This window comes from Nycticebus coucang, chromosome 9 (genome assembly GCF_027406575.1).
Source record: "Nycticebus coucang isolate mNycCou1 chromosome 9, mNycCou1.pri, whole genome shotgun sequence".
Lineage (NCBI taxonomy): Eukaryota > Metazoa > Chordata > Mammalia > Primates > Lorisidae > Nycticebus > Nycticebus coucang.
This window is the reverse complement of record NC_069788.1, coordinates 49,478,285-49,500,540: the sequence shown is the minus strand read 5'-3', so window position 1 is coordinate 49,500,540 and position 22,256 is coordinate 49,478,285. Positions and strand designations below refer to the sequence as shown.

At 47.4% G+C, this 22,256-nt stretch overlaps 2 protein-coding genes across 4 annotated transcripts; one reads left to right on the top strand and one right to left on the bottom strand.

Moving 5' to 3' along the window:
* Nucleotides 1-2,183: 2,183 nt before the first annotated feature.
* Nucleotides 2,184-12,857, bottom strand: GNL1 (G protein nucleolar 1 (putative)). Of its 2 annotated transcripts, none has more exons than XM_053602942.1 (12): nt 12,719-12,857; nt 12,140-12,305; nt 11,667-11,803; nt 11,372-11,523; nt 11,183-11,254; nt 9,956-10,163; nt 9,691-9,786; nt 9,291-9,485; nt 3,553-3,731; nt 3,305-3,467; nt 2,909-3,049; nt 2,184-2,531 (listed from the first exon to the last, which is right to left on the bottom strand). In XM_053602942.1, the coding sequence occupies exons 1-12, from the start codon at nt 12,789-12,791 to the stop codon at nt 2,290-2,292; spliced, it is 1,824 nt and encodes a 607-aa protein (XP_053458917.1). In that variant the 5' UTR covers nt 12,792-12,857; the 3' UTR covers nt 2,184-2,289. The 2 variants fall into 2 exon arrangements, with proteins under 2 accessions (XP_053458917.1, XP_053458919.1); XM_053602944.1 differs by lacking the exon at nt 2,184-2,531 and adding an exon at nt 2,547-2,725.
* A 1,054-nt stretch (nt 12,858-13,911) lies between these two features.
* Nucleotides 13,912-20,425, top strand: PRR3 (proline rich 3). Of its 2 annotated transcripts, none has more exons than XM_053602949.1 (4): nt 13,912-14,044; nt 14,747-14,809; nt 18,609-18,899; nt 19,147-20,425. In XM_053602949.1, the coding sequence occupies exons 1-4, from the start codon at nt 13,939-13,941 to the stop codon at nt 19,251-19,253; spliced, it is 567 nt and encodes a 188-aa protein (XP_053458924.1). In that variant the 5' UTR covers nt 13,912-13,938; the 3' UTR covers nt 19,254-20,425. The 2 variants fall into 2 exon arrangements, with proteins under 2 accessions (XP_053458924.1, XP_053458925.1); XM_053602950.1 differs by having other exon boundaries at nt 19,025-19,148.
* The last annotated feature ends 1,831 nt before the right edge of the window (nt 20,426-22,256 follow it).

Sequence of the window (22,256 nt, the reverse complement as noted above, 5' to 3'; positions counted from 1 at the left end):
CTGGTTTCTCTCCAACAGGGCAATGGCCAGCAGTGGGAGCTGCCAGAGCTCCGACCACCATGGTCAAGGATCCACATTGTGGACATGATTCAGACAAGACAGGTGTGAGGATGGAGTATTTCAGCATGGAGGGGAGACTGGACCCCTGATTTCCTTTGTCAGTATCAACCTAGCCTCAGTACCCTCCCCAGTGTTAGGGTACTAGTTTCCTTTCCTCCCTGATCTCATTCCAAAGATAGTTCTTTTCCTGGTATTACTTTTTACAGACTGAGCTGGTCATTCGTAGGGCCTACAAAAAGAAATTTACAGTCTAACCCCTTGGAAATGTTAGTGTTGCCTCCTGCCACATCTTCAGCACAAAAATCTCCCCTCCTCAGCTGCGCATCCAGCTCCTGGTTTCAATTCTTCATCCCTACTCCCAGACTTCCACAATAGCGAGTCACAAGATAGCAAAAGATAAAGATGAGTGAAAAGCAGCAGCACAAAAGAAATGGTAGAGGCACAAATAGAATTCTGATGTTTCTCCTAACTCTCCACCTTCCGAGTAGCTTAATCCAATGTCCCCACCCCACCTCCAGCAGCAGAGAAGGCCCTAAGCATCTCTGAACATCACAAATCCTCCAAAGCTGACCTGGGACCACCTTTCCACCATTGGAAGACCCCCTCCGTGAAACTAAAGAACCCCAGGTGGGAGATAGGTAGATCTTTCCCTCAATTGGGACTTTTTCTCTTTTCCAGAACATTTTGGGCAACCTTCAAGCATGTTCACATGCTGGTAATATTTAAACTTTGCCCTAGAGCCAAAATTCCAGGACCTATGTCCTCACTCGGACCAATGGAGAGGATGAGCTTTAAGGAATATGTGGCCCAAACACTTCTGCCTCTAAGTATAGTTTCCTTTGCTCCTTAGTTAACAGGATCTCTGCTGGTATTAGAGGAACTGCCTAGTGACTCAGAACCTGAATGTGATGCCTTAGAGCAGTGGTTCTCAACCTTCCTAGTGCCGCAGCCCTTTAATAGAGTTCCACAGATTGGGAACCGCTGCTTTAGAGTAAAGCAAAGGGATCGGATCTGATACTTCTTCTCACTCCTCCACCTAACAATCAACATGTTTTTTTGCTACCAACCAAACCAGAAAACATGTGGTAGTCAATAAAACAAAGCCCATTCTCCCTTTTCTCTCAGAATTAAATCTAGGGGTCTAGTTGATGGCTTAATAAGGATGAAATAAAGCAACGCCTAAGGCACCTTCACTCACACAGTTGATCTCTCTGAAATACAGATAAACCTTAAGATGGCTCCAGCCACCTGCTGAGTACTCAGATCCTACACTAAGGCATCTTTGCTCCATCCTCAAACCAGAATAAAAGGGATTCAGGAGGCTAGTTCTGTGCACTCCCCTGTGTTTCTTATATACCCTTGGCTGCCAGACATTTAAATAATTAAACTTAATATTATAAGTTTATTAAAAACCCCTAAAGGGCTTTTCTGCTCAAATCATAAATGTGCACGCTAGTTGTTTGCCAGTAATTCAGACTACTCGTACACATATAATCAACGTTTTCACAACTTTTTGTCTTAACTAAAATTTTGTATCAACAGAAAGTCCTAGAATTATACTGCATAAGCCTCCAGGATTTGGAGAACACTATTCACCCTTCTTAATCCAAAAGCTTAGGTGCCTGAGGATGGGGTCTTGATGATAGCCAGGTGCAAATTCAGGCCCTGCTGGTGTATCTTTGTATGTTCGATGCTCAGCACAGGTCCAGACACATGGTAGACCCTCAATAAATATTTGCTAAATTGCAGTAATTCCTGTAAAAATCTCACATCAGCTTGAGATACCTTAGCTCTTTACCGCTTCTTCTTCCAGAAGCTCCTGGTATGACCCAGGTCTGGCAGCAGGGGGCGAATGGGGCTGCTGCTCAAATTAAAGAATGGCACAAACTCCAAAAGGGGGTTGGGCTTCCCCTCCAGTGTAGATAATGGGATTCCTAAAGTGCACAGAGGGAGATAGACAGAGAAAGCAGGTTTCGGGGCCTAAGAACCCATCGAATTAATTCCTAAGAGAACTTTCTTTGCAAACAGAATGCATGAAAAAAGAAGGGAGAAGAGGAGAGAAACCTCTCACAGCTGTCAGCCTAAAACAGCCGCTCTCACCTCAGTTCATCTAGGGAAGGGGCTACAAAGCAGACAATCTTTATTCACAATTGGGGCAGCAGAGGGGGGATACCCCCAGGTCAGTCCAAAAGCAAAGATATTGGGTGGGAAGATGGCACCAGGTGGGACTCAGCACTCGTCCTCACCCAGCAGGGCATAAGGGTTTCGGGCAGCCAGGCTGGACCCTGGAGCTGAGGTTGGGGTGTCCTCATCCCCTTCTCCCTCCTCATCCGCATCCCGGTCCTCCTCTCCCTCCTCCTCACAGGAGCTGCTCAGTTCTTCCTCTTCCTCCTCCTCCTCGTCACCTGCTGGCCCCACCCTGCCCTGCAAAACCACCAGCTCCGTAGTCTCTGGATGGGATTCCCAGGTACCTGGGGAATCAAAACAAGAAAAAGAATGAACGAGAGTTTTGAGCAAGGAACTGAAGCCAGAGAAAGGTGGGGAAGAGGCAAAATCTAGGAATAACAATAATCTTCATACCTGCTGGCATTCATTCATTCAACCTCCCATGGGCAGAGCACTAAACAGAAGCTTTGTGCATATCAATTTCAATCTTCACAACCACCTTGCTGGGAACAATTATTACCCTTAGCTTTCAGATCAGGAAACTATCTTGGATGGTAGGAATCATAGAGCTGGCCAAATGATGCAGAATCCAGGCTTGACCCTCATTCTGTCTTGCTACAAAGCCAACACCCTTTTGCTTATACTATAGCAGAGGGCTGGGGAAGAATATCTGGGCTCTGACCTTTCTGTTCATTGTAGCCTGGGGGATGAAAACACAGGCTGAGGCGGCCATCCACTGCCAGCCGCAGAAGGCTATTGGCTGCTCTATACACATCATTCCGAGCTGCCTTGGCTGTCTTGTAACCACGTTTCTCTGCCCAGGCTGGAGGAAGAAAAGAATAATGGAAAGGGATGCTGTTAATCAGGTACTAGTCACCACACTCCCCACTGCCATAACATTCCTTCAAGTTTCGATCTTGCTGGTCCTGCCACAGAAACCTAGGGGTTAGCAGCTTCATCAGTGGCAGAATCTCTGAGGAAAGGAGCCAGTTTAGGATAAAAGGCAAGGCCAGAAGACTGGGAGGTAAGGGAGGGCAGCTGAAACCATGTGGGGAGAAGCCAAGCACACGGAAGTCACCTTCACAGATGTCCCAGGCACACCAGGGGTGTTCTGCAGAGGGGTCCTCAGCCTCTGGGTGGCGCAGGTGAAGCAGGGCCTGCACAGGGACTCGGGAGGCCAGGTAGCCCACGGCAGTGTAGGGTTCCTGGATCTGCGCAATGGGGTAGATACCGGCCAGAACCTGAGGAGAAACAAGCACTGAGCACCTTCCTCAATGTCCAGCCATCTCTCCCTCCTGTGCTCCCCTACCCCATTTGCCCTCATACCTGCAACTGCCTGGGCAGAAGAGATGGGAAGATGAGGCCTGGGCAGTCACAAAGCTTCACGGTGGGGGTGAGAAAGTAGGTTTGAAAGTATCGAGTATGGCCTGGGGTTCTGGAGACACTCACAACCTTCCGCCCCACCAGCCCATTGATGAGTGAGGACTTTCCCACATTGGGAAAACCTGAGGAAAGCAAGGAAAATTAACATTTGGCACGGCTTTACTCTGTGATGGGCAGGACTCAGCTGTAGCTATAGATGAAAGGAGAACTAAGGCTCACAAATTAAGGAAGCGGGTTTGGCGCCCATAGCACAGTGGTTACAGTGCCAGCCACATACAGAGGCTGGTGGGTTCGAAACCGGCCGGAGCCAGCTAAACAATCCTGACAACTGCAACAAGAAAATAGCTGGGCATTGTGGTGGGCGCCGGGAGTCCCAGCTACTTGGGAAGCTGAGGCAAGAGAATTGTTTAAGCCCCTAAGAGTTTGAGGTTGCTGTGAGCTGTGAGGCAACAACACTTTACCGGGGGCAATATAGTGAGACTCTTGTCTCAAAAAAAAAAAAGATAGAAGAAATTAAGGAAGCAGTTTAACATTGCAAATGATAAATTAGGCTCTGGATTACCAGGGTTAAATCCTGGCCTCTCCACTTTCTAGCTTTGTAAAACAAATTTACTTAACTTTCTGGGTCTCTGTTCCCTCATTTTACAGTGCAATACTTCCTACCTCTGAGAGATCAGGATTAAATGAGATAACCAGTACAACTGTCCAGGCCAGTGCCTACAGCAGAGTAAGTGCCCAGTACCAGTGATCCACATCTCATAATAACTTGAGAAAGAAGAAAACTGGAAACTATGGAGCTCACTACCACTCTGTTCATGACCACACCTTCCTTTGGACTTCAGTGCCTGCATCACGCTTCCAAAGATTGTCCTTTTTTTTTGAGACAGAGTCTCACTTTGTCACCCTGGGTAGAGTGTTGTGGCATCACAGCTCAGAGCAACCTCAAACTCTTGGGCTTAAGCGATTCTCTTGCTTCAGCCTCCTGAGTAGCTGGGACTACAGGCGCCCACCACAGTGCCCAGGTATTTTTAAAAACGAGGTCTCGCTCTGGCTCAGGATAGTCTCAAATCTGTAAGCTCAGGCAATCCACCACCTCAGCCTCCCAGAGTGTAGGTTTACAGCACGAGCAACCACGTCCGGCCCCAAAGAGTGTCTTGGTTTTTTTTTTGGAGACAGTCTTAGTATGTCGCCCTCGGTAGAGTGCCTTGGTTTCACAGCTCACAGCAACCTCAAACTCTTGGGCTTAAGTGATTCTCTTGCCTCATACTCCCAAGTAGCTGGGACCATAGGCATGGGCCACAATGACCGGCTTTATTTTTGCAGTTGTCATTGTTGTTTAGCTGGCCTGGGCTGGTTCAAACCCACCAGTGTGGCTATATATGGCCGTGCCCTACTCACTGAGCTAGGGGCGCCACCCACAAAGAGTATCTTCTTAACCTCACCTCAGCTGCCCACTCCTAGGTTAATAACTGGACCCTGTCATTTCACACCCCTCTCTGCCCTGACATCCCATCTTTCCAGCTCACTTTTTTTGGTTCCCCCAATATAGTAAGTTTGTGACCCTGACCCTAGCACAGTAGCACTATCCAATACCTACCTATGTCCTCATTTCCCTTCTTACCCAACTCAGATTCCATGATTCAGCTCCATAACAAGGCCCATTCACAGATCTGAAACCCCTAGTCCTGCCTCTCCACTCCATCTTACCCACCTGGTAAAACTCTAGCCCAGTAAAATGCAACTTTCTGCCCATTTAAGACCCCCTCCCAGGCAGCTGACTGTGGCTGAGAAAAGATGTACCATTGTGCTAACTGCACTCCTTTACAACACAATGAAGTATCTCCTTTCAAAAGGGAGGGAGAAAATGATTTTCCTTTGACCCTGCTTACCAGCCCCATTTCTCTTATCTTTGTAGGAAAACTCCTTAAAAGATGTTATCTAATTTTTATCACCGCTTCTTCCTGTAACACACATAAAAACGCACAGAAGATAAATGTGCAGCCTAATGAACCCCATACCATCCAGCATGTGACACACTTCCTCAGAGGCCCATTCATCCCTCTTGATCATAACCTTCTCTCTGCTAATCCTGACTTTTAAGAGATTCCACTCTTTATGTTTCTTTTTAGTTTATGGCCTGTGTACCCCTCAACGAAGCAGTTAAATTTTGCAGCTTGTTTTTGTTTGCTTTTGAGACAGACTCTAGAGTGCAGTGGTGCAATCATAGCTCAATGTAACCTCAAACTCTGGGCTCAAGCCATCCTCCTGCCTTAGCCTCCCAAGAAGTTGGGACTACAGGCATGTGCCACCACACCCAGCTAATTTTTTAATATTTTATACAGATAGGATCTCTCTGTGTTGCCCAAACTGATCTCAAACTCCTGGCCTCAAGTGATCCTCCCAACTCAGAACTCCCAAAGTTCTGGGATTATAGGCATGAGTCACCATACCCGGACCAACTTTTGAACTTCATACAAATAGAACTGTGTAGCATGGATGTTATTGTGTCTGGCTCCTTTTGTGCAACATTATAAGCAGTTCCCCATGTTGTTGCCCATCCTCTGTGGGCCTACTCAATTATGGTTTTCTCTCGTCCATTCCACTGAAACCACTGATCTTCAAATTACTAAGCCTGCTGAGCAAGTCTCTATTACTTAACCTGTCGGCAATATTTGACACAGCTGATGCCACCTTTCCTCCTCAAATACTTTTATCATTTGACTTCCGGAATACTCCCTGAGTTTTCCTCCTTACTCTCCTTTATTCAACCTCTAAATGCTGCTTGTCCTGTGGCTCAGTCCTTGGCTTCCTCTTCTATACCTACCTCCTACCTTACATTTCACCCAAACCCCTGGCTTTAAATACCGCTTGTATCATCAATGGTACATCAATTTTAAATACTTCCCAAATTCAAATCTTCATTCCTCTTGTCTCCTCTAAGCTCCTGACTCTTATACCCACTGGCTATTCAGCATCTCCACTTTAAAAAGAATCTCAAACCTGGGCGGCGCCTGTGGCTCAGTAGGTAAGGCACCGGCCCCATATACCGAGGGTGGCGGGTTCAAACCCAGCCCCGGCCAAACTGCAACCAAAAAATAGCCGGGCGTTGTGGCGGGCGCCTGTGGTCCCAGCTACTTGGGAGGCTGAGGCAAGAGAATCGCTTAAGCCCAGGAGTTGGAGGTTGCTGTGAGCTGTGTGATGCCACGGCACTCTACCGAGGGCCACAAAGTGAGACTCTGCCTCTACAAAAAAAAAAAAAAAAAGAATCTCAAACTTAACTTCTGGTTCCCCATCCCCCCCCACAACCCTTCCAAATCTGCTTCTCTCCCATTTTCCCATCACAGAATTCCCAGCTGCTCAGAACAAAAACCTAGAAGTTCTTCTTTGTTTGCTTTTAGATAGCAAGTACAAACTACCAGCAATCTCATTTTCTCTGCCTTCAAAATATATCCTGTTTCTGGCCCCACCTCACCACCTCTACCTCTACTACTCTACTCTGAATAACTCTAATTTCTCTCCTAGACTACTGAAATAGGCTCTGGCTGCTGTCTCTGCTTCCTTTCTTGCCCACCCTTCACCATTTATTCCCTACTTAGTAGGTAAACTTCTGTTTTGTTTTGTTTTGTTTTGTTTGGCTGGGGCTGAGTCTGAACCCACCACCTCTGGCATATGGGACCGGCGCCCTACTCCTTGAGCCACAGGCGCCACCCGTAGGTAAACTTCTAAAATCAAACCTTGTCACTCCCCTGTGACACTCGCCTGTGGCTCAGTGGGTAGGGCACCAGCCCCATATACTGAGGGTGACAGGTTCGAACCCAGCCCCAGGCAAACTGCAACAAAAAAATAGCCAGGAATTGTGGCAGGCAACTGTAGCCCAGCTATTCAGGAGGCTGAGGCAAAAGAATCGCCTAAGGCCAGGAGTTGGAGGTTGCTGTGAGCTGTGACGCCACTGCACTCTACCAAGAGCAACAAAGTGAGATTCTGTCTCTTAAAAACAAAAACAAAAAAACCCTACCACTGGCTTCTCAGGAAATCCAAAATACCTGTCATAACCACAAGACCCTATGTGATGTGGCTCCTGGAGACCTTCCTGAGCTCATCCCTGCTCCCATACCTCAGTCTCTGACATTCCTCCTGGTCCTGAATCACCAAGCTCATTTCCATCACAAGACCCTTCCCCCACAGTTACAAATGGCTCACTTCATCTCATCATTCAGTTCTCTCCTCACCTTCCAGGTACTCTCTATCCCCTTTCATTGTTTTATTTCCTTCATTGCTTCTAAATAATATGATCTCAAATCACAAATCTATTTACTCACAGGAAAATAAGCTCCAGGTGTATAGGAACCTTTGCTTTTTTTTTTTTTTTTTTGAGACAGAGCCTCAAGCTGTCACCCTGGGTAGAGTGCTATGGTATCACAGCTCACAGCAACCTCCAGCTACTGGGCTTAAGTGATTGATTCTCTTGCCTCAGCCTCCCAAGTAGCTGGGACTACAGGCGCCTGCCACAATGCCTGGCTATTTTTTGGTTGTAGTTGTCATTGTTGTTTGGCAGGCCCAGGCTGGATTCAAACCCGCCAGCTCTGGTGTATGTGGCTGGCACCTTAGCCACTTGAACTACAGGCATTGAACCCCTTTTTGCCATTTTCACAGTGGCATGTCCCACCCCTCCAATAGCATCTGGCACCTCCTAGGTACTCGGTAAATATTTGTTGAATACATAAACAAATGAGAGCTGCAATGAAATCTAAACTCAGGACTGCCTGTCACAACAAATACTGGACCTATGACACCACTCCAAACAGAAGGTAATGCGGAGGCCATTGAGAAAGGAACAGAGGGCTCCTGGGAAGGACACTGAAATGATGGTAAAGAGGACCAGTCACTCAGCAGTCAGGCAGCTTTTTCCCAAGACAAAAAGGACACTGAAAGACAAGTCAGGGGCTCTTCCAAGGAGCCTGGGCATTGTGGCAGGTGCCTGTAGTCCCAGGTACTTAGAAGGCTGAGGCAAGAGAATCGTGTAAGCCCAAGAGTTTGAGGTTGCCGTGACGCCATGGCACTCTACTGAGGGTGACATAGTGAGACTCTAGTCTCAAAAATGAATAAATCAATAAAATAGGAAAATTAACAGGGCATGGTTGTGGGCAACTATTGTGCCAGCTACTCAGGAGGCTGAGGCAAGAGGATTGCTCAAGCCTAGGAGTTGGAGGTTTTTGTTAGCTATGAACCATGGCACTCTACCCAGGGCAACAGAGTGAGACTGTCTCAAAAAAAAAAAAAAAAAAAAAAAAAAGACCTAGAAGGAAACTAATACCTGCTGAGCACCTACTACAACTTAATGATCATTGTTATTACTATTACCATTATTCGTCACACATTATTAGGCTGTCTCCTCTCATTCCTCACATCTGTTCTTTTAATCTTTTAATACCTTCATTTTTAAAATCAAAGTAAGACTCAAAGCAGCTAAATCTCTTGCTCAAGACCACACAGCTGAGGAGAGGTGGAATTTAGCTCAAGCTGTGTGATCCTTCCACTATAGCAGATGCCTCATCTGCTTTGCCCATGACCACCAGCAAGAGGTTACCCCTCAGAGACCTTGTGGCCTAAAAAGACCTACTTTCCCTCCACTGTATACTTCCTGGGAGGCCACCTTGATACACAGGACACCACTTCCTTACCCACACAGCCAATGGTCACCACACCATCCTTGTAGTGCTCCCGGGTTGGGCCAGTTGGCTCCATCGCTGAATCAGTCTGCTGTTCCACCAGGACTGCTGGCCCATCCTCTTCTTCCTCCTCCTCTCCAGAGCCATTACCCCAGGTGGCTCCAGCCACATCTCGAGCAATCTTCTCCCGCCAGCTGCTCAAGTCCACTGTTCAAAGAAAAAGATGAAAGTTGGGTGGCACCTGTGGCTCAAAGGGGTAGGGCGCCAGCCCCATATGCCGGAGGTGGTGGGTTCAAACCCAGCCCCAGCCAAAAACTGCAAAAAAAAGAAAAAGATGAAAGTTCTCCCCAGGGCTGCCATATGCAAGATCTCCTTCATGGCCTCCCACATCCCTTCTCTAAGGGCCACATACCTTTCCCCACAGTGATGGCCTCACAGGCTCTCAGCAGCTGCTCAGGTCCCAGAGCTCGAGTCCATCCTCTTCCTCGCCTCCGACTCTTCTTCAAGACTGAGATCACAGGGCACAAAAGGGTTAGCACACAGGCTATACAATTCATCTCTTCCACCACATTTAGGTCCAAGATCAGGTACCCTCCTTGTCAATAAGCCTCTTAGTTCTTTCCTCTGTCCCCCACTACCCCACCTCTACCATGTTGCCCTCCTTATTGTCTACTTACCACTACTAGGGTCCTGTGGGGTACGGGGGTCCCGAGGGAAAGAGGTGAAAAGGACGATATGGAGCTGAGGATAGTGTTGATGGAAATAATGTTTCCAGGCAACCACGAGAGCTGGTGGGGCCAGATCCACCTTGTTCAGGACCAGCACCAACGCCAGCCCGAGTTCTCCAGTCACATACTCATAAAGTGCTGGTGGGAAATTCACAACCTAGGGGAGTATCGGTAAAGGGATGGAGCAGTGAGAGGTAAACCCAAAGTTCTCTGCCTCTAGCTTTCCACTCAGCATAGCTTGGAGGCAAGCCTTGGTGGTAGCAGATCTGGGCTGAAAATGGTAAACCAGCCAAACTAAACAAGGAAGACAAAGCAAGGGTTAATTATACTTGTTTGAGTCTCAGGGGATTTCCTATAAGTCATGATTAAAGATGGAACCAAACCAAAAAATAGACAAGGAAACAGTGACACTTAGCACACTGAGGTAAAGGCTGGGATCAGAAAGAGATAGGGGTTGGAGTAGAAATCAATATCTGTTTTCATGTGCATACTATATGTGCATACATGCTAATGTGCATACATGCAAGCACGTGCATTCACTCATTTATGTGAGTGAATTTGAGTGTATGGGAGTGTACCTGTGTATACAGATGTGCACATGCACACATGTTTGTGATTATGTGTATATAGGCATGGTTAAGGACCTTCAACCGAAATGTCCCCACAAACCTCCCTTTCTCCCAGTGGAGGACAACAGTGAAGTGGCAGAGCCAGGATTTACACGGGGCAGTCCAGCAGCAGAGTTTACAGCCTTAACCACTACCCTAGCATTCCAGGTGGGCTCTGTAGCAACTGGAGCAGTACTAGAGAAATGAGATAAGAAAGAAAGGGCATCTTTGGGCTGGGAAGGGGGAAATCCCTAGCTGCCTTCATTGAATCCCTGGAGCTCCATACTGGGATTTTCTATTGGTCTAGCTCTGGTGGGCTAGGAGATAGGACATAAAGTTTTTCATCAAAGGCAGTAAGGATAGTAGGCTGGCCAACGGAGGAGAGACAGGCTATAACAAGAGATAAATAAAAAAACGAAATTTCTGACTGCACACATCAGCACAGGTTAGAAGATGGAAAGAAAGGAAGGAGGATACCTCTCTGTTTCCCAACTTTTGCCTCTGACCTTTACCCCACAAGAACCTTCCCCACTCCTCCTCCTTGCCCACCCTCATCCCCAGGACTCACTGGATGTCGGATATCAGTGATAAGCAGGACAATGTCGGACATCTCTAACACTCGCCACAGCTGCCTCCATGTCTGAAAAGACAAGATCGGTGGAAGAGAACCTGAGCCCACAGTCCCACTCCAGCCTGACTCCAGACCAATTTGACCATGGGTCACTATGCCCTACTTTGGCACCCACTCTACTGTTACCTCCAGATTGTGCTCAAAGTAGCTGAGTTTCTCAGAGGTGTAAGCCCCATGAATCTTCCCAAGATACTCCTGGAAGCTTCGTTCTTCCTGGCTCATTAGTTGCTCCTTGGACATCTCATAGCTCCAAGGAGGACGTCGGGGAAAGTCCAGGACTAGGAAATCAAGAAGAAGTCCAAGTGTGAGGATGGTTTTAGGATTTAAGTGTACATTCCAGATCCCTCCTTCCTCAGAACAGTCAGCTCTTAATCTTTCACACATATTCCCCCAACCCCATACCTGTCTTGCTCTTCCTCACCTGAGCCAGGCTGATAGACCTCCCGGATGTCTAGCTCCAGCACCTCAGCACTGACAGGCTGTAACACTTGTTCCCGCGCTGCTCTCTTTCTCCTCTCCACCTCCTCCCGACTGTCCCGTTCAAAATGCAGCCGGTATCTAAGGGAAGAGAGAACCATAAAATCCAGCGCAATCCTGTGGCCACAAACTCCCGTTTTCTCCCCGTATGGGCAGGCAGCTTTCCAAAGCTTTCTCTCCAGAGTTGTTCACGTCTCCTGTCTTAGTCAGCTTTCCCCCCAAGTCCCTCCTTCACGCAGTATTCGGCCTCATTCTTTTAAAAGCCAAACTCTTTCCAGTCCTTCTGGAAGGGATGATTATGGCCCGCTCTGGCATCCCAGCTCCACAGACTCCAACAGCAGCAGCCCGCTTTCCCGCAACGCTCCGAGTTCCGGGTAGGCAGAAAAGCCAGAGACCAGCGCCCCCTCCCACCCTCACCGATTTGGGTCGTAGCCTCGTGGACCCAGCCCCTGAGAAGGCTGCTGGTTGAGCCTGCGGATATGATGGGTCACAGACTCCCCGTCCGAGGTGTCGGTCTGCTCCTCCCGCCGCTCCCGGCTCCCGCTGCGGCTGTTGGAACTGGAGCGTAGCCCATCTTGAAGCCCTGCGGGGAGGGGCTGGTGACGCCAGTGCTGGCCGACTCTCAGGGGCCATGAGACCCTCTCCTGGATCGACCTGACTCTTCTTCACCCCACCCAACTTCTTGGGAGGCTCCGTCCTCCCAACCACGCTACCCAGGACCCTCCCGGATGTGCGTGGGGGAGTCACTCCTCCAGGGAGCTGCGAGGATGGAGCCCCGTTTGAGCTGGAGGGATTCCCCTCCCCCACATCTCCATCCTTCCCCACCCTTTTCAGATGTAGGGGGCTAGAGTAGGGGAATCCCCTCCCCACGGCCCGCAGGGGTCGGCGCGTGCCCATTAACCCCTCCCACGCCCCCCAGAGGTGCGACGGGCACACCCCTCCTTCCAGATGTGCGGGCGCCCGAGCCCCGCCCCCTCCTCCCGCTCCCGCACTGACCTCTCTTCCGCTCCCGCTTGTCCTGCAACTGCTTCTTTTTCTGCTTCACGCTGAAGGGCTTCTTCCTCGGCATGGCCCGGACCAGTCACCTGGCCCGCCCTCCGCCGCGCTCCCGCCGCCTCAACCGACTCCCCCCGGGGCAGCCCCAGCCGCAAGGGCCCGGGACCCAAGAGGAGGCGGGGCTAGAAGGTGACGTCAGCGGGCGGGCCCGACCGAATTGCCGCGGCTGCAGCGGTGGAAGGCGGAGGGGAGAAATACAGTCACTTCCCCCTGGGAACCAGGAGAGAAGATGATGCAGGAAGAGCTAAGGGCACATGACAGCCAGCGGCACCGAAAGGGCGCCCCAGTGGCGAAGAAGGAGGCGCGCGTGGGAGGATCGGGCTAACTCCGTCACGGACGCTACCAATTCGCGTTCGGAAAAGGGGGGACGTGTCATCACTACCTTACGTTCCCGGGAGAAACTACCACTCACCTGGAGGGGCGACAGAACCGAGGGCAGGTCCTTCTACCTAACGGAGAGGGAGGCGTGGACAGGCTGAGGCTACACTACCAACTGGAGGGATTGACCTTAGTGGAAAGCCGAGGCTGTGCGTCCCGGGAATGAAGCCAGGCTGCTGTGATACAGCGGAGGCACGGTCAAAGGTCTTGAGGGGCTGGTGGCGGTCAGAAGAGTCCTGTACGCCGACCTGCTGGGACCCAAATTTCTTGTGGAAACGATAATAAGGAGTAGTCTTACAGATCATAAATGCGAGAGCAGACAAGGGAAACACAGGTAGGACGGGAGTTTTGGAGAGAGGTCAGAGGGCACGAAGTTGTGCCTGCAGCAGTTACCATAGTAACAGAGGACCGGATGTGGCGATCTTACGGCGCGACAGTCATCTCTTCTCAGACCTTCTGGCCCCAGAGCCTGTTGACTCTGTAGTACACAATGAAGAGTTGGTTATGATGTGCTCCAGCGAGGGGTAAGAGAGGATTTATTTTTTGAGGCTTTATATGAACGCGACAAAAGGAAAGTTAGAGATTGCCGACATGTCTGGCAGAGAGGGAGAGAGGCAGTTTACTTGAGAACGCAGCCGCTGCAGAGGCACCCCACAGCCTTCCGGAAGTGGAATGGCGGGAGCCTCACTGCCCACCGCCCCCCCCGGAAGCGGAAACGGAATCCCAGCGTGCCCCTTCCTCACTGCCCTCCAATTCCCGCTGCAGCCATTGCCGCAGCCACTATGCCGAAACGAAAGAAGGAGAATCAGCACCACTTACCGCCGCAGCAGCAGCCCCCATTACGGGAGAGGGAAGAGACTGGAGATGAGGAGGATGAGAGTCCCGTCGGTGAGGGGTCGGGGAGGGATGTGCACATGCGTGTCAGCCCGCCGGGAGATGAGCTAGGGCCGATTAAGGTGCGGGGGAGGGGGCTCTAACGGAAGGTGGAAGGGCGCGCGCACTGGGGCGACACGGGATGGGGGCTGTCCTGAATGTACCCTCGAGCGAGGACTTGTCTAACTTGAACCATCAACCTCAATCCAGCCCCTAAACCTTTCTAGAGAAGGCGGGGGAGGAGAGAATAAAGAGCTCATATGCGCAGCCTCAAAACGTCAGGGACGAGGGAGAGATGTTGCAGATTGCGATGACTGGGATGACAGTTTGTGACCAGACATTCCCTGGGAAGATGGAAGTGGAAGCTTTCTCTAAACTACTCCCTTGGGGGAAGGGAAGGAGGAAAAAACTATCTGGCCAGCAGTTAAGGTGAGGGATTGGTTTATCTTTAGAATCATTTGGGATGTTTTAGATAGCAGCACTGTAAGGAAAAGAGAAAGTTGTCAGCATCCTTCCTGCATTACCTGCTTTGACTGAGTCTCCACTTTTTGCGAACCCTAAAAGAACTTTGCAGAAAAAAGACAGAGAGATGGGGTGAAAATATGCTGAACTTTACTGGTTGAATTAAGAAATGAATAATAAAAGAAAAACAGGTAAGAACAGGATCATCAGTCCTTTAATCCATTTTGATGACCGTGTTTTCATGTCTACTCTTAGGACCACCCAGCCTTCTGGGCCCTCCCCCCATGGCCAATGGAAAGCCTGGTGATCCCAAGTCAGGTGAGGAGGAAGGGGCCTTGATCCATGTTATGTTCTGGAGAAGGGAACAGGGAGGGAGTAAAACCCAGGAAAGACTTAAAAGATCAGAGATTTTGTACCCAAATGAATGGAAAGAAGTTGTATATTTATAGATTGAAAAACAAAATGTAGAAATGTCACTTCATGGCTTGGTGCCTGTAGCTCAAGTGGCTAAGGCACCAGCCACATACAGCAGAGCTGAAGGGCTCATATTCAGCCTGGGCCTGCCAAACAACAACTACAACCAAAAATAATAGCTGGGTGTTGTGGTGGGCGCCTTTCGTCCCAGCTACTTGGGAGGCTGAGGCAAGAGAATCACTTAAGCCCAGGAGTTGGAGGTTGCTGTGATGCCACGGCACTCTACCCAGGGTGACAGCTTAAAGCTCTGTCTCAAAAAAAAAAAAAAGTCACTTCTCCCCAAATTGATGTACAGATATAATGCATTTCCCACCCAGCACTCTTATAGTGACTTTGTGGAAATCAACATTCTGCATTGTTATATGGACATGCAAAGTATCACAGTGAGAGACTGTCAAGACAGTCTTGAAGTGGGAGGGCTTTTTCTGCATATCAGGACTTACTGTGGCCAGGTGTGATGTCTCATACTTATAATCTCAGCATTTTGGGAGGCTTAGGCAGGAGGATTACTTGAGGCCTAGGCAACATAGTGAGATCCCTGTCTATACAAAAAAAAAAAAAACAATTAAAAATTAACCAGGTATGGTGGTGTACACCTGTAGTCCCAGCTATGAGGGAGGCTGAGGTGGGAGGATAGGAGGATCACTTGAGCACCGAAGTTAGAGATTGCAGTGAATTATGATCACACTGCTTCTTTCCAGCCTAGGCAAGAGAGCAAAATCCTGTCTCTTAAAAAAAAAAAAAGAAAAGAAACAAAGAAAAAGAAAAACTTATTGTAAGCTACTCATTGTGGCATGCACCTATAAGTCCCAGCTACCCAGGAATTTGAGGCCAGCCCAGACAACATAGTGAGACCCCTATCTCTTTAAAAAAAAAAAAAAAATCAAAAAAAGATGTCACAAAGTTACAGGGGTTATGACTGTGATTTGGGCATAATGACAGACATAAAAGTCAACAGGACAGGGTAAAGAGTCCAATACAAGCCCATTAATGCATGGACATTTCATTTATGATGAAGATAGAACTGAAAAGTTAACACTTTTCAGTAAATTATGTTGGATTAGTTGAATATTCATTTGGGGGGAAAAAATGGAATTTGACCTAATACTCATACCACATACAAACATCTACATGTAGACTATAGATCTACATGTAAAAGATAAAAGAATAATTCTTCTAGAAAGTCAATGTATTGTCATGGTCTTAAAGTAGCTGAGAGTTCTTAGACATGAGATAGACATACGCACACTAGCCATAAACGAAAGAGTGATAGATTGAACTACATTAGAAAGTATAAACTTGTATTAATCAAATGACACCTGTTTCTTAACAGGAAATCATAGAGTAGGAGAAGATATTTGGAACAAATATAACCAATAAAGAGCTCATATCTAGAATGTATAAAGAACTCATCCAGACAAGCTATTAGGAAAATTGACAAAAGACCAGAACAGACACCTTATAAAAATGGAGATCTAAATGAACAAGAAATGTGAACAAGTACTCAACGTCATTAGTCATCAAACAAATGCAAGATAAAAACACAACACTTCAAAACTGGAACTCTTGCATGCTGCTGGTGGGATTGTAAAATGATGTAATCACTATGGAAAAAGAGTATGTTGGTTTCTCAAAAGGTTAAAAATAGAACTATGATATGACAGTCCCATTTATACCCCCCAAACTGGAAGTAGGATCTTGAAGAGGTGTTTGCACATCCATGTTCATAGCAGTACTATTCACAAAGCCAAGAGGTGGAAGCAACCCAAATAGCCATTGACAGAAGAATGGATAAACAAAATGTCATGCATTTATACAGTGGAATACTATTCAGCTTTATAAAAGAAGAAAATGCTTTCACATACTACGACACGGATGAACTTTGAGGACGTGTATGCTAAGTGCGATAGAAGACAAGCACAGTGGGCCAGGTGTAGTGGCTCATTCTATAATCCCAGAACTTTGGGAAGCTGAAGCAGAAAGAGTACTTGAGGCCAGGAATTTGAGACCAGCCTCAGCAACAGAGTGAGACATGCTTGTGCGCCCAACGCCCATCTACAAAAAGTAAAAAGATTAGCCAGGCACAGTGACACACTTGTAGTCCCAGCTATTCAGAAGGCTGACAGAGGAAGATCACTTGAGTCCAGAAGTTTGAGGCTTCAGTGAGCCGTGATCACACCATTGCACTCTGACCTGGCTGACAGAACAAGCCTCTGTCCCTAAAAAATAAGTCTTTTTAAAAGGCAGATACTGTACAGTTTCACTTATCTGAGGTGTCCAAAGTCAAATTCATAGAAACAGTAACATAGTGATTACAAGGGGCTAGGGGAAGAGGGATTGACGAAAGAGAATTGTTTAATAGGTACAGAATTTCAGTTAGGTTTAATAAAGTTCTGGAGATCTTTTTCACAACAAGATGAATATACTTAACACTACTGAACTGTACACTTAAAAACAGTTAAGATGGTAAATTTTATGTTATGTGTTTTTTACCACAATAAAGGATAAACTAAACCAGGGTGGCGCCTGTGGCTCAAAGGAGTAGGATGCCAGCCCCATATGCCGGAGGTGGCAGGTTCAAACCCGGTCCTGGCCAAAAACTGCAAAAAAAAAAAAAAAAAGATGAACTATACCACCACTATTCACACTCACCAGAATGGCAAAATAAAGGCTAACAATACTAAATATTGTCATATCAATGGAACTGCTGGTGGGAGCATAAGTTAATATAAACACCTGGAAAAAAAAGTTTGACATGATTTATTAAACTGGAGTATGCATATACTTCATGACCCAATAATATTTCTACTGCAACATATCCACATATACTCAACAGAAATGCATTCATTCATGTAGCAAAGATGTATGTTCATAACATTTTTCATCATAGCCCCAAATTTTAAGACCCTAATATCCATTGTGAGTAGAATGGATAAGTTGTATATGCATGCAATGGGTACTACACTACAGTGAAAATGAATAAACTGCTAAAGGCAAATGAATGCACTTCACAAGATCCGTGGAGTGAAAAAAGCCAGAGACAAAGGACTAGAGACACAGATTCCATATATGCAAAATTAAAAAACAGGCAAAAACTATCCTATGATATTAGAAGTCACGATAGTAGTTACCTTTGGGAGGAGAGTAGAAGGGGCGCAAGGGGGGCGGCACTTTTAAAGCGTGATGAGGTCTGGTCTGAGGGTGGGAACTCCGGTGTGTCTACTTCATACACTTAAAAACTGGTATGTCAAGGCTGAGTGTGGTAACTCACACCTATAATCCTAGCACTTGGGATGCTGAGGCAGATGGATTACCTGAGCTCACCAGTTTGAGACCAGCCTGAGCCAGAGCTATACCTCTTCTCTAAAAGTAACCACAAGTTGTGGCAGGTGCCTGTAGTCCCAACTAGTAGGGAGGCTGAAGCAAGAGAATTATTTGACCTCAAGAGTTTGAGGTTGCTGTGAGCTGAGGCCACGGCACTCTACCAAGGGTGACAAAATAAGACTGTCTCAAAAAAAAACAAAAACCCCAAACTAGTGTGTCTTTCTGTACGACAAAGGCGGGGGAATCAGGGCTTCTGTATCAGGATTAAGCTGCCCATTGGTTACCTTTCCATGTCTTTCTCTCTCCCCTCTCTCTCCAGCTCTTCACAGAGGTCCTCCAGGATCCAGGGGACTGATGATTCCACCATTGCTCAGTCTCCCACCTCCTCCCCGTGGTAGAGGCCCAATTCGGGGAGGCCTCAGCCCTAGGTCTGGCCCATATGGTTATGGTTGGTGGGGGGTCAATGCTGAACCTCCTTTTCCGGGGCCAGGCCACCGGGGTCCCTCCAGGGGAAGCTTTCACAAAGAGCAGAGAAACCCTCGAAGGCTCAAAAGCTGGTCTCTTATCAAGAATACCTGCCCACCCAAGGATGACCCCCAGGTTATGGAAGGTGAGGTCCATTTTGTTATGCCCATTACTCCAGAGTGACCTGATTCCCAGAATGCCCATAACACTTCTTTGGGCTGTCCTTTTTCATTTTGAAGCAGAAATTAACCTGAATGTTTTTTCTCCCAGGAGAAAGACTACCATTCCAAACACCTGGAAATGGTAGGGAGTAGGAAATCGATTGCCTCTCTGCTTTTCATTATATTTCTTTTTATTCAAATTTTAAACTGCCCAATTTTCACTGTTCACAGACAAATCCGACCGCCCTGTCTGCCGACACTTTGCCAAAAAGGGCCACTGTCGATATGAAGACCTTTGTGCCTTCTACCACCCAGGCGTCAATGGACCTCCTCTGTGAGACTATGCCTTCCTTCCAGGTTGGAAGGAACCGTCTGTGACCTAGCAGCCATGTCTTTCCCTGTGGCCCTGTGGAGGCTACTGTGAGGCTCTTCCACACAACACCCTCAGTCAGTTACACACCAACCTCATCCACACCTCCTGCATTTGGGGTCCGAGTTGAGTTTCATCACTGGTGCACAATGTACACACTTTTCTTCTGATCCAGCTTCCAGAGACTTGCCTTCAGGACCCCATCTTTGCTCCTTTCAATTGCCTCCTGGATATCCTTCCCCCTCGTCAAATGACTGCTGAACAGGAAACCTCTTGGTGCTGTTTCTTGTGCATCTGTCTACCAGCCCGCCAGCATTGCCCTTGATCCTTGAGAGCCTGGAGCAGTTTCCTACCATTCCCCTCTAGCTGCTTGTTTTAAGTCCTTTTTACGTGAGACCTACTGCCCTTAGTGTTGTCAGATGCTTGTAAAACTCACCAGGTGGTCTGACCTGGGGTCAAGTTTGGGTGTCTGATATAGAGTTACTCCCTAAAAGGCCACTGTTCCTACTTTTGGCTTTCACAGTTTCTCTGTCAGTAGCATGATCCCCACCACTATGGTCTGTGACCACTGTGTTTTGTGAAACCCTGTGTACCCTCATAGGCTTTCTCAGTGTCCGTGGCATTTTTGTAACTTCCCAACACTAGAATAAGTTTTTCTGCCAAAATGAGTGAGGCTTTGGTGCCCGCTAGACTTCCTAGTGACTGCCTCCCTGTTCCTCCTCATGCTCCTGGTATTGGTTATTCTGGGTCTGACCCAGGCCTGTGGGATGTCTTGTAAAGCCTCTGTTGGCTTTACCCTACTTAGCTACTCTCCGGTCCATTTCAATTAGAGTACGTCATTGTGAGGCCACCAGTCCTTTCATTTGAATTCTGTGAATCTCCACCTGGCCTATCTTTGGGTGGAACCTGGACAGTACTATTGCCCTCTTTGAAACCCTCTTCCCCTACATCCCTGGCATTGGTTGTTTTCTGTGAAAATGACAGTGAACAGGTTCAGTTTTGAACTGGCCCTGCAGAAATGGGCCAGGAGTTGTGTAGACAAGAGGGAGGGATAAGAGTTATTGGAGAATTGAGGGTTTTTTTTTTTAACATTTTTTTATATTAGTAATAAACGCAGTGGAAAACCAGCATTTTCTTTAACCCTGTGTTCTAGTCATCTCTGAAGTGCAGGTGAGGCTGTTCTTGACAGAGTCAGCTCATTCTTCATTTAGTAATGTACAGTGATGATGGGAATGGCAAAGTAAGTCTCTTACAGGCAGAAAGAATAGGATTCCTTTAGCCTATTGGCATCAACCACACCAAGCTGTATTATGTTCAAGGGCAAAGTTTTGTAGGAAAAAGGAAAAGCCAAGTGTCTAAAGTAATTTTTTTTTTTTAGACAGAGTCTCACTTTGTCACCCTTAGTAGAGCACCCTGGCATCATATGTCACAGCTACCTCAACTCCTGGGCTCAAGTGTTTCTCTTGCTTCAGCCACCCTAGAACCTGGGACTATAGGCACCCACTACAACACCCAGCTACTTTTAGAGGTAGTAAAAGTATCTTGCTCAGGCTGGTCTGGAACCTGTGAGCTCAGGTGATGCATCCACCTCGGCCTCCCGGAGTGCTAGGATTACAGGTGTGAACCATCACGCCTGGCTGGAGTAATTTTCAATTTCTTATATGATTGGTGTTTCTGGAGTGGTAATGGTGAAGCAGTCTTTCAACAAATACTTGTGGAGTGCCTGTGGGCCAGGCAATACACTAAGCACTAGGGATAACAAAGCCAAAACCAATGAATTGAAAAATCAGCCAGGAAGACAGGTTCATCAAATAATCACAAATAACATATAATTATATCTGTCAAATGTGCGAGGAAGAACAGAAGCATGACAAAAGAAAGTGTGTAATAAAGGGAGTCAGGGAAGGATATGCAACTGAGACAAGTCTGAAAGATAAATGGGTGGGAGAGAGTAGTCAAGGCAAAGGTTTCTGCTAAAAGACCTAGGGGAAGATGAGCTAAGAAAACTAGGGAGAGTTGAAGGCAAAGTTGAGCTAGACCACTTGGGGCTTGTAGAACACAGAGACTTGGCTCTTAAAACAAGCCTTTGAAAAATTTTAGGCAGGTGAGTATCATGGAATAGATGGGTTTTACAAAAAGACCAACTTAGGTGGGGGTGGTAATTCATGCTATCACTAGGAAGCTGAGGTGGGAGGATCACTGGAACGCAAGAGTTCAAGAGCAGCCTAAGCAAGAGCAGGACCCTGTCTGTACTAAAAATAGAAAAATTAGCTGGACATTGTGGTAGATGCATGTATATCCCAGCTACATGGGAGATTAAGACAGGAGGATTGCTTGAACCTCAGAAGTTTGAGGTTGCTGTGATCTAGGCTGATACCACAGCACTCTAGCCTGGACAATGAACTGAGACTCTGTCCAGAAAAAAGACCAGCTTATATAGAAAGGGTCAGGCTTGGACCTGGAGATTGGAAGGTTACTTCAGTAATACAGCTGAGCCATAGTGATGCTTAGACGTGGGTAGTAGAGTTGGAGAAAAGTGGGCATTTGGAAATGACAGGTCAAAACAAAAGCATTTTAGGTTTATCTGGGCAATTCTGGCTTATGTAACTTAGTGCCATTTAAAAAGAAAGGAATTGGGGGTGGCGCCTGTGGCTCAGTCGGTAAGGCGCCGGCCCCATATACCGAGGGTGACGGGTTCAAACCCGGCCCCGGCCAAACTGCAACCAAAAAATAGCCGGGCGTTGTGGCAGACGCCTATAGTTCCAGCTACTCGGGAGGCTGAGGCAAGAGAATCACTTAAGCCCAGGAGTTGGAGGTTGCTGTGAGTTGTGTGATGCCACGGCACTCTACCAAGGGCCATAAAGTGAGACTCTGTCTCTACAAAAAAAAAAAAAAGAAAGAAAGAAATTGGGAGAAAACAATGCCACTAATCTGCTTTTGGTATGATTGAGGTTGATCTGCCTTTGAAGAT

What these genes read in the sequence shown, in the direction of transcription:
- PRR3 (XM_053602949.1), top strand. Translation starts at nt 13,939, where the DNA reads ATGCCGAAACGAAAGAAGGAGAATCAGCACCACTTACCGCCGCAGCAG. An exon ending in GGAGGATGAGAGTCCCGTCG is followed by an intron (nt 14,045 to 14,746) that starts GTGAGGGGTCGG and finishes GTCTACTCTTAG; the next exon opens with GACCACCCAGCCTTCTGGGC. An exon ending in TGACCCCCAGGTTATGGAAG is followed by an intron (nt 18,900 to 19,146) that starts GTGAGGTCCATT and finishes CACTGTTCACAG; the next exon opens with ACAAATCCGACCGCCCTGTC.
- GNL1 (XM_053602942.1), bottom strand. Translation starts at nt 12,791, where the DNA reads ATGCCGAGGAAGAAGCCCTTCAGCGTGAAGCAGAAAAAGAAGCAGTTG. An exon ending in TCACTGATATCCGACATCCA is followed by an intron (nt 10,164 to 11,182) that starts GTGAGTCCTGGG and finishes ATACTCCCCTAG; the next exon opens with GTTGTGAATTTCCCACCAGC. An exon ending in GGCCATCACTGTGGGGAAAG is followed by an intron (nt 9,486 to 9,690) that starts GTATGTGGCCCT and finishes TTCTTTGAACAG; the next exon opens with TGGACTTGAGCAGCTGGCGG.